The sequence below is a fragment of the Pithys albifrons genome, chromosome 4 (genome assembly GCF_047495875.1).
Source record: "Pithys albifrons albifrons isolate INPA30051 chromosome 4, PitAlb_v1, whole genome shotgun sequence".
In the NCBI taxonomy this organism is placed as follows: Eukaryota; Metazoa; Chordata; class Aves; order Passeriformes; family Thamnophilidae; genus Pithys; species Pithys albifrons.
Genome location: NC_092461.1, coordinates 25,107,503 through 25,118,732, shown reverse-complemented (window position 1 = coordinate 25,118,732; position 11,230 = coordinate 25,107,503). Strand labels below are relative to the sequence as shown.

General features: G+C 46.6%; 1 protein-coding gene across 1 annotated transcript; it reads left to right on the top strand.

Moving 5' to 3' along the window:
• Positions 1-806: 806 nt before the first annotated feature.
• On the top strand, positions 807-9,842 carry LOC139670866 (serine/threonine-protein kinase SBK2-like). Its single transcript, XM_071553012.1, is given in 5 exon segments — positions 807-849; positions 852-953; positions 7,761-7,949; positions 8,819-9,021; positions 9,273-9,842. Coding segments are annotated over 5 exon segments (1,107 nt in total).
• The last annotated feature ends 1,388 nt before the right edge of the window (positions 9,843-11,230 follow it).

Sequence of the window (11,230 nt, the reverse complement as noted above, 5' to 3'; positions counted from 1 at the left end):
CTTCGGTTAGACTGTCTTTCACTTCTCCCAGACTTCCTCACAATTCTGTTCCCCCAGAGGGAGCACTACAGGCCCTTCTCCTCAGCCCTGGCTCTAGGGAACAGGAGGGCCAGTGCTGTGACCTATGTCACAGCTGTGTGCATTGCTGCTTCAGATACACAAACCGATCCACTTCCTTGAGAGAGAAAAAGCAGTGCTTAAGACCCAAGACCTAGGACCTTCATGGCGTCTATGCACTCAGAAGCTGCTTTCAACTCCATGCTCAAATGGAAGAAAGAGGACCTTGGCACAGTCTGAGGGAAGATACTGAGAAAAGGTGAATAGCTTGCAAGTCATTATAGTAACCATTAATAATTTCAGCTTCATTGCAATGCTCTGTAGTACTGGTGTGTGTGAGGACCCTGACCCATTGGAGCCGATAAAAAGTTCTTGAACCAGTTACAGTTTGTGCCTAATGTCTGATGCTCACTCACAGGAACACCTTTGGTAGCCAAGGCAAGCACTGGCAGTCCACAGTCATTCTAAGCCCTGCCATCAGGCACAGTCCCAGAGCAAGGGCCAGGCACCAGCCCAGGGAGCTGCTTTGCTCCCCCAGGTGTAACAAGAGCCCAAGCTGGAGCAAAGGACTGAACAGGATGGGCCTGCCAAAGGGTCCCTGAGGGCTTTATGGTGGTATGGCTAGAGCAGAAACAACTCCATAGAGAGGTTAGATGGAGAGCCCTCTTCCTCCTCCCCCTTCCCCCTCTTTTCTTCCCTCCGAGAGGTCACCTTCAGCAGGGAGGCAGCGTGCCCCCAGGCCCAGGGACATGGGTTAGGGGCGGAGCGTCACGCCGAGCCCTGTCCCGCCTGGCAGCCCCTCCGGCTGCTCAGCGCAGACCGAGCCCAGCCCGGAGGCTGCAGCCGGAGGGAGAGGCAGTGCACGGCTGGCTGGCTGTTCTGCGCTGCTGGAGAAGGTGAGAGGCTTAGGACAGATGGGAAAGGAGTACGGGAAGACAAGTTACAGCTGTGGCAGGATGAAGCAGGCTGGAAAGGCATGGAAGAGGTCACCCACCCCTCCCAAACTGGTTTTGGAGACTTGGGTGTAGCATGCCGGCACAGTGAGGAGTGCACCCATTTCCCACCTCGGGTTGATGGTGAGCTCGCTGGTGCCTTTACCCTGAAAGGTTGCTTTGGGTCTTCTTGTGTGCGGTGGGATGGTGCCGCACTACTGGCTGGTGAGTTGGGAGGAGGGTGTGATGTGGCTTGGTCCCAGTGAGATTGCTGCTGATTTCTGTCCGGAGAGGCGGCCGTGTGGAGGTTGTGGTGTGCTGCTTGCGGGGCAGAGGCTTACGGGGCTCTCCGGGGAGGCTGCTGGGTGTCTGTGCCCTAGGAGAGCCACACGGGGTTCTGCCACGGGGACAGTCGTGCAGTTCTCCGCAGTGAGATTATGCACTAGCCTGCTGACAAGTTTTAGAAAGAAGCTCATAAATCTACCAGCAGCAAGGCCAGAAGCAAACACTGAAATAATATTTTCTGATTCCTTGCTGTATTAAACGTGGTTTGCACTAGAGTGGACTTTTTAGGGGGAGAAAAAATGTGTAATTCTTTAGCTAAAATTTGCAGAGATGGAAGGTTATTATTCTACCCTGTTTGATGAGATTTCTAGGGGTAAATATCCTTCACAAAATCTGCACTACAACTGAGGTCTGAAATGGCCTAACATCAGCTTCATCTATTGGTTTTATTACATTGTTTTTACCTAATTGAGAGAGCTCTTTTTAGTGAAATTCTAGTACCCAGAAAGCTATGTACAGTTGATAGAGTAACTTTTTCACTCTCTGTTTGATAAGCTATAAAGATTGTTCCCCTGGAAATTTCCCACTAATTTCCAGCCCTGTTGTCATTCTTACGGTTCTTCTCTGGTCCTTTTTCTGTCAAATGGGGGACACCAGCGCTAGCTTGCTGAACTATGGGCTTGCTGATATCATTAGAAAAATCCAGTGGCTAGTTCTGTTGACCTATCAGCTGCCTCCAGAAGAGTCCAGGAAATTTAGCCGGGCTTTCTTCACGTCAGTATATTTTTAACATTTCAAGAAGCATCATGAAAAATTAGATAAAGAAGAGTACAAAGCAGGGCAAATGGAGAAAATAAATTTATAATAAAAATACAAATTTCAGTGGTGTGTAATATTCCCAATTGTAGTGCAGAAGCTGTTAGCGAGTGCCAGCTCTTCAGAAATACAGCTTTCCTAACTCAGCTGATTATCAGAGATTAAATTTCAGACTGTCTCATGGCATCTGTATGCAGGAACTGCTGCAGAAACTGGAGTTCACTGTAAGAGGCACATCGTCTCAGAACAGATTTCTTCTTTTGTTACAATCTATCTTTGCCTATGCAGAACTTAACAGCTGTATTTATTTTTTTGTTTGTTTGTTTACAGTGAAGCTTACTTTCTTAATTTAGCATCTAGGAAATGATAGTTTGCCTCTCACTGCAGATGTTTCCTGCATCTGATGCTTTTTGGGCATTCTCTTAAGCAAAAGTAGAATCTGCAAGATCAGTAACCCCTGTACTGTTTTCCTGTCAGACTTGAATCTCTGTCATTGAGATGTTTACCTATATCACTGTAGATTATTTCTAGTTAAATTCTGTATCATCTAATGTCTTAAGGCCTGGAAAGGAAGAGGGTATGCCAGATCTACATTTCTGGATTTACGTAGCACCCATTAAGCCACATGAAGAACCTAGATGTGTCTGATTAGTAGGACTTTTTTTTTTCTTTTTCTTTCTTTTTTTTTTTCCTTCTGCCACCCACCCAATGCCAGACTAAAATCCTTACTTCTGTGGTCAATTGAAACACTTTTATATGTGTATACACTAGTTTTATCAATCAATGCATTGTCTACCCAAACCCTTTTTGTGCCATTTACAAACATTTTCTGGAAGATTGCAGTGTTTTCTTCTAGAACATTGACAAAGGTAAAAGTATTATGACAGAGTCAGAACTTAACAAAATTATTTGGGTAGGGAGAGAACACCAATAGAATATGATATTTTCCCCTATAGAGGCTTTATTTTTCAATTATTTAAAAACATGTGAGCCATTGATTTTGGCCAATGCCAGGATGAATTTGTGCACATAACTTTCAGGGAACAACCAGTGAATGGAATGTTTCTGGCAGGTGCTGTCTGAACCCATACTGGGATGAGAACTGCTTCGAAAACTCCCACCAACAATTTAGAGGTTGGTGGGAAGTGCCTACAGGTGGGGTCCTTACCAGCCCTAAGCAAGAATGGCTGTGGTGGTTTCATACCAACTAAGACACTATGTGATCTGAATTACTTGGTACACTAAGTCCATTTGAGCAGAATGTGCTTTATTAAAGGTGAGTCAGAAATATTCAGGTAGAAACAAGGTAGGCAACAACCATAAAGCGACATGAAGAAGAAGGTTTTTTTTCTCCCAATGCCGCCCACTAACTTGGAAAAACTCTGGAGTCATAATAGATGTATATGGTAGTGCAGCTTGTGTGGTGTTCCTGCAGAAAGAGTTCTCAAGGCCACAGCATGAGGCAGAGGGTAATTCTAGCTGAATGTGTGACAGGAGGCCTTCCCCCTCAGACAGTGTTTTAACATGGTGGGGGGTGGAGGGCATAAAAAATAGTGAGGCATTAGAAAAGAGCCATAAAGTAGATCTGAGATCTGGACAATTTTGCTGAGCAATCCAAGTGTTTGGTTTGACAATTAGACAGAAGGTTATTTGAAGGCATTGAACCAATAAGAAGACATAAAGGCATCTTGATCATAGAGCATAGCAATGTTTATTCTCAATTTAAAATGTGACCACATTTTCTGGAAGCCTCATACCTGTTTTTAAACTAACTGATAGGGGCACTGCAAAAACACAGGGTACCAGATGGTTTGTGAAGCTTAAGTAAAGTGTTGGTTTAATATATAACCTGAATTTCATTATATACCCTAACAGTTTTACTCAATGTAATTAATCAAAAATACATTCTCATAGGTAATCATACCTCTGATCACAGTGCAAGTAAACCCTGCAAGAGTACAGAGAAATTTAATAGGTATTAAACCCCTCTTTTTTCTATCTGAGAAACTTCAGCTATGGGTTAGGTAAATTCAGATTAGGGTATCTTGTAAATATGTAAGAACAACAATGTTCACACTGGCATTTATAATTGGTGAATTATCTTTGGAACAAGCCTGAATGACTTTTTGTAAGAGATGCCCCAAATGCTGTTTGTTGTTTGGGTTGAGTTAAAGTTCTTAGAAGGTCACACAAGAAAGTGGACCCTACATGCCACATGCTCAAGGCCCTTTTTAATAGAGCATCTTTGATATGAGAGGCTAAACCAGCTGAAACTCTTCAGCTTGAAAAAGAGAATGCTCAGAGGGGATCGTATCTTTATATATAAATACCTGATGAGAGGAAATGAAGAAAAGAGAGCCAGACTCTTCCTAGTAGTGATTACTGACAGGAGTACTGAAAATTCAGTATCTGTGGAGATACTGAAAATCTGCCTGAACACCTTCCTACGCAACCCGCTTCAACTGCTGATGTTTGAGCAGGAAAATTGGATTAGAAGATCTTGAGAGGTCCCCTCCAGCCTGTGATTCTGTCATCATAGCACTGTGACATGTATGCAGTGTTTTTCTGCACTAGAGTATATTAATAATTTTGGTTGAAGAACCAGAAACATTACCTAAACCAGGATGCTGTATCTCCACAGGCTAGCTTCTCCTCAGCTTCTCAGATAGTTCAGAAACATCCCATGATTGTGTAAAGGGTATGAGTGTTTTTGCTGCTGTAATTAGAGATTCTTTTGAGGAATTGTGGTTTCTCACAGTCAGCAGCCTGGAAACAGGACCTCCAGCAAGGATGAAGCACAGAAAGGATCGGGGAGGAAAGAACAGTTTTGAATAGGGCTCTGCCTGCTGCCTTCAATATAGCAGAGCCAAATGAGGAGTGCGTCTTGGCCAGAGCCCTGGTGAACCTCCTCCTCAGTGCCTGTCACTCTGCAAAGGGCAAATGGCATTTCAGAAGGTATCAGAGGTAGGTGCAGAGCACCCAGGCACATTCTGCTCAGTTGTGGCTCAAATTTGGCCCTCACTTTTCTTCCTAGCTAATGGCAGTGGCATCTCAGAGAAATGCCTGACAACTTTGGCTATTTTCTGAAGTATGGACTGTGTCTTGTAATTAATGTCTTCAAGGCAGCCAGGACCAAAGTCTGCAAACTGTTAGGGAGTGACTGATGCAGGTCACGGGCCCTCAAGAAACTCTACCCATATCCTTTGGCTGATCTGTTTTTCCAAACTGACTGTTTCACTTTAATGCTCTACTCTGTACCCAGACAATTTGCCCTCCCATGCCAGATAGGCCAGGAATGGATCTGTGTCACCCATATTGCAGTTGACTTGAACTGATGGAAGGATACGGGAGTTTTTGCATTTATTTTTTAAATGGTAAAAGCTTATGGACTGAAATGTTTTGACTCCAGAGCTGAAGTGAGAACCACGAATACACAGAAAAGCATATCCTTCCATTCACAAAAGCAAATTTTCACATAGTAAATAGGAGAGAATTAATGAATCATATGAAATTGATGAATCATGTTATAAATAATTCAGTGTAAATAAACGCATAATAATTGATAGATATTTGAAAAGTATGTAACTACTGAAGAATACTTTAAGTGGATGCAGAGAGAAGATTCTAACCTTTGGGCTAGATAACACTAACAGGTGGCCAGCATGCAAGGGAAGAAATTTTATCTAACTCAAGTTTGAGAAGTTATCTGAGAAGATCATGAACCATTTGCTGACAAGAACTTGTGTATGACCATGAATTTGATATAGGAGGAACACTGTGTCACAGAAAATATCTTCTGATGGTTTTTTCACAATTATAAATCTAATGTGTTCTGCACATGACAAAGCAGACATCTCTCCTGTTGTTCCACCCCCTATTTAATGTGGCTTTAGCCTATCTAATGTCAAAGGAAAGTCTGTGCCTTTCCTAGGGCTATCACATTTTAAGTTTTTTCTCTGTATCCCACCTAAATTTTTCTCTGTGTAACACCTAAATGTGGAAATGGTAGTTTGGAAATGTTGTTAGCAGGTGGGTCCACTTGCAGGTTCTGTGATGCCCTTGCTGTGTGCAATTTCACAAGCCATGTTGGCTGTGAAGCAAACAGGAGGACATCAAAGCAAAATCTCTAAAATATTTTCCAGACTGTCTTTCCCTGTGAGTTCTGCCCAGCCTTCATCCCCTCCCATGCAAACACTTGTTCATTGTTGTACTCCCTACAGACTGTGCTATCTTGGACTGCTATTGGCTCTCACACCAAACGAAAGCCTTTGCAGAAAAGTAGAGCCAATTACTGGGTACTTCTGAATTGCATAAGACTTAGTAATGCAGTCTAGGACAGAAGGGAAGGGAAGGGAAAAGAAGGGGAACTTTTCCACAAATAGTCCCAGTCTTCTATGCAAATCCAGCCCTTTTCTAGGTTTAAATAATTCTTTTTCTCAATTTCTTTATTCTTAAAAATGTCTGGATTTAGCAGCAGTGGGGCTCCTCAGCAGGAAAGAGGTGTGGACATGTTGGAACAAATCCAGTGTGTGAAGACAGCTAAGATATTGGAGCATCTTTCATAGGAGAGGCTAAGAGAGGAGTACACTTGAGGGGATCATCTTATCAAAGTGTATGAATACCTGCAAAAATACACAGCCAGGTGTATCACAGTATCAGGTGATACTGAGTGACAAGACAAGAGGCAGTGGGCCTGAAACTGAATTTCTATTTAAGCATAAGAAAAATCTTTTTTACCATAAAGGTAAAATACAGGTTACCCATAGCAGTTATGGAGTCTCCATCCTTGTAGATATTTAAAAGTGGAAGGGACACAGCCCTGGGCAAGCTGCTCTAGTTTATCGTCCTCTGAGCAGGAGTTTGCACTAGATGATCTCCAGAAGTACCTTTTGGTTTTGACCATCCTGTGACTCTTGTTCTGTGCCCTTGCTTGAAAGCCAGGATGGACTCCCAGGCCCAAGGTGTCTGTGTTCAGAGGTCAGGGAGGTGGACAGGGAGAGAGGGCTGCCTCGTAGCTGGCTAAGGGTACTGAAAAAGCATTTCTCTGAAATGGATCTGAAGCAGCTTGGTATAGCTCAAAATGCCATTGATGTCCAAGCTTACTTCCTGCCTATGTTTCTTGGCAACACAGATGAGTGACTTTAGTTCAGGAATGTCAGCAGGCATGTAAGGTACTGAACTCCCTTTGGCTTCCTTGTAGCACACTGCTTCTGACTATAATCCCTTTTTTGTCATGTGCACACTGTGCCTCTGCCAAAGAGGCAGGTCTGCCTCTGCTGCTGCCTCAAGGACTCCCTTCACTAAGCAGTAGGGGTGAGTGAGTGGAGAGACAAGGTCTTGCTGCAGTAGGCTAAGCAGAGTGAGGGGTGACTGGGTCACACTTGAAAATCTGGGACTGTTTTGCCTTGTGACTAACATTAGGCAAAAGAATTAGAGGGCTGAAAGAGCTTCCCTTCAATACAGGGACCTTTTATATGATGAGCGTCTTTGCCCAGAGGTGTGTTGTATAAAAGTACAAGTTCAACTCTAGCACAGCTGTGGGAGTGCTCAGGCTCCAAGAGGCAGAGTCTCCCCTGCCATGGCATGGTTTGTGTCGCATGTCCAATTTGGTTTTCTCTGTGCATGTTGTGATGTTCCTGACTCTGGCTGTGGTGTTTCTGCAGCACTCAGCAATGGCCGAGAGCTCAGCTGCGACTGCAGCAGTATCAGGGATAGCGGCTCCAACCATGCTGCATGAGCTGCTGGAGATCACCGCTCAGAGCCTGGTGCGCACCGAGGTGGCTGAGCACTATGAGGTTATTCGGGAGCTGGGCAGGGGCAAGTATGGCCACGTGATGCTAGTGACCCACAGGCAGAGAGGTAAGGAACTGACTGCACCCTGTGAACGACTGTGCCTTGTCTCCTCTCCACTCATGAGGGCGCTGGTTAGGCTGGTGGCTCCTTGGGGCCAGGCTCCAGACATGGCAGAGGGGATCCCCAGGGAGACCAGCAGGACAGGGACATCCCCAGCCAGGACCCATCTCATTACACCCAGCAGGTGATGCCAGGGGGCAGCCCAGAATATCAGGCAAAGTTATAATGATGAGGCAGGCCCAAGATCAAGCTGGGAAGTCAATGCGCAAATCAGGATCAATACTGTTCGCAGCTGGACACCAGCATGGATGTGATACAGCTGGAAACCAGCAGTCCTACCACAGCGCTTAGGCGGGGAGTGAAGCCTGAGTTGAAGTGATGCCCTAAGGCCCATGGACAGAGGATGTGAAGGAAGGTCCTGGGTTCACCATATGAGTGTCCACAGAGCCGTAACATTGCTCTGCCCCCGTAGTCTGAGCTCAGACTGATGGGCTCATCCCTGGAGGTTTTCACCATCCCTGGAGGTTTTTAAACTGAGATTGAACATGGCACTGAGTGCCATGATCTGGTAAACGGACTGGAGTTGGACCAAGGGTTGGACTTGATGATCTCAGAAGTCTTTTCCAACCCAATCGATTCTATGATTCTGTATATCCTGAGCGGCCCTTGCTCTGCCCAGTGCTCCTGTACATGCCCTGACTGGCTCAAAACTAGTGGCAGTGCTGCTCCCAGACATAGTATACACAGGGTATACTCACAGAGAGCTTTGGATCAGAGACCTTCCTGTGGCTGTGAGTGCTCAGACCCATGACTGCTCAGTGGCCTCTCTGTCTTGTCTTTTTCTGAGGAGTCTAACTCACTTTCCCAATCCCCAGGGACTCTTATGGCTCTCAAGCTGCTACCCAAAGCCAGTACCAAGCTGCACACCTTCCTCTATGAGTATTGTGTGGCACTCTCCCTCGCCACCCACCCTGCCATCATCGGCATGTTTGGAATTGCCATTGAGTCCAGCCAGTACTATGGGTTCCTGTATGAACCAGCACTGCACAAGGACCTCATCTCTATCATCAAGCCCCGCGTGAGTGTTGCTACAAGGGGACTGGCTTTGTAGCATTTGGCCACTCTGCAGGCTGGTTGGGTCAGAGGAAGGGAAATAAAGGCAGTGAGCTGTGGGTCTCCTGGGGTCTGCAGTGCTGAAGCAGCCTTGGGCTTGCAAGATAAGAAGTGTAAAGGTCTTTCCCAGTGCAGAGTATCCTGGTGAGTGCCCAGCTGGCAGGGCTGCCAAGGTGCCTGACATGTGCCATACCACATGTGTCTCTCCCTGTGCAGGATGGGATCCCTGAGCCGGCCGCAAAGCAGTGTGCCAAGCAGCTTGTGAGTGCGCTGGAGTTCATCCACAGCCGGGGGCTTGTGTACCGCGACATCAAGCCTGAAAACGTGCTGCTCTTCGACCCTGACTGTCGGCTCATCAAACTGACTGACTTCGGCCTCACGCGGCCCAAGGGTACCAAGCTCAAGCTGGTGGCTGGGGTGATCCCTTACACCGCCCCTGAGCTGAGCAACACCACTGATGCCCAGGGGGTGCCCATTGACACCAGCATGGATGCCTGGGCCTTTGGTGTGCTGCTTTTCTGCCTGCTGACAGGCTACTTCCCCTGGGAGCAGAGCCTGCCAGATGACCCTTTCTTTGAGGACTTCATGCTGTGGCAAGAGACAGGTCTGGAGAAGGACGTGCCCCGCCACTGGAAGCGCCTGACAGCCGAGGCTGCCCTGATGCTGCGGAGCCTGCTGGCACTAGATCCTGCCAAGCGTGGCCCTGTCAGCGGGGTGCTGCGCTACATTGACTGCCCTTGGAGGCTGGAGGATGGGCACAGTGGGGAGGCTGCTGTGAAGTCCTAGAGCCTGCTCCCAGTGGCAGGAGGGAAGGAGGGTCTCACCCTGCAAGGGGCTTTGGGGCACCATAATGGCCTGGGTGTGAGAGGCCATGGTGACCCAGAGAGCAACTTCTCTGCAGTGCTGCTGCAGAGTCAAGCCCCTTCACCAGCTGGTGATCCTCACCCCATGACTCAGTGCTGCCCAGTGCCACCTCCTTGTGCTTCCTTGGGAATTGAAAACATCTCCCTTCTCTTGGAAATGGCTCTCCATGTGTGAAGCATACACCCATTGCATAATCACAGGAACTCCAGGGAGTTTTCTAGGCTGCACTACCTGCCTTTTCTCAAAATAGAGCAAAGTATGTACTTTTGTGTTTCTGTATGTGGCTCTTTTTTCCTCATAATAAATGCCTGTTGGGACCCACTTGCTATTGAGGAGTAGGGAGCATGACAGAGCTTGCAGCTATCTCAGGCAAAGTGTCCAAGGTGGGGGCCATCCCTGAATGCTGCCTGGGCCTCCACCAGGACCCTTGAAAGGAGGCTTCAGGCCGGTGGGGTGGAGGTGCTGGAGAGCCCCCAGCATATGGCTGTGGGTGGTAGCTGGGGAACAGTTCTGGCATTCAGGTTATCTAATGTCAGCCTAAGTATATCTCCTCCCCTGTACTGTGTTCAGGTCCTAAGAAAATGTCCTTCATGCCCTTTGAGATGCTTGGTTACGCTTGAGAATACCTTCCTTCTCCCATTTCCTATCACTACTACAACCATTTCCTATCACTACTACAATCACTACTACGACCTTTCCCCTGTCCTAATGCCCCAATGTCTTCCTAGGTGCATGTTTTAATATTGGAAAGGGGTAACAAAGAGAGAATTAGAGGTTAGTAGCCCTTCTTATTTTTCTACCTCTCTCCAGTCCCCAGGATTATGCTCTTGGTAATCCCTTCCAGCTCTTAATCTTATCCTTTTGCTGGCAACATCCCCAGCTCAGTTTCTACTCTCAGGGGTTTCATAACTTCTAAAAATGCAGAGTTTCAGCACTATACTTTCTAGCATCCCAGCTTTTCTTTCACCTCAGGCCCTATTCCCGCACACACTTTTACTTCTGTGGTTTGCCAACCTCCAGCTCTTTTTTTTTACAGCTTCTTCTCACCCACTGGCATTTTATCATTACTTAACTTCTCTGCTACCATTCCTTTTCTACTACCCATCACCTGATAGACACCTTTTGCTCATTCCTTTCTCAGCAACATCACCTCTATACTCCTATTTTGTACTGTTTCTGCTCCCTATATCACTTACGCCTTGTGCCTTCCTTCCAGCTCCCCAGCCTACCTTACCAACCAGCATCATGCTCACCCTCCTCAAGGCAGACAGTTTTCTTCTTACTTCCATCTCTTAGAATCTTTCGTTACC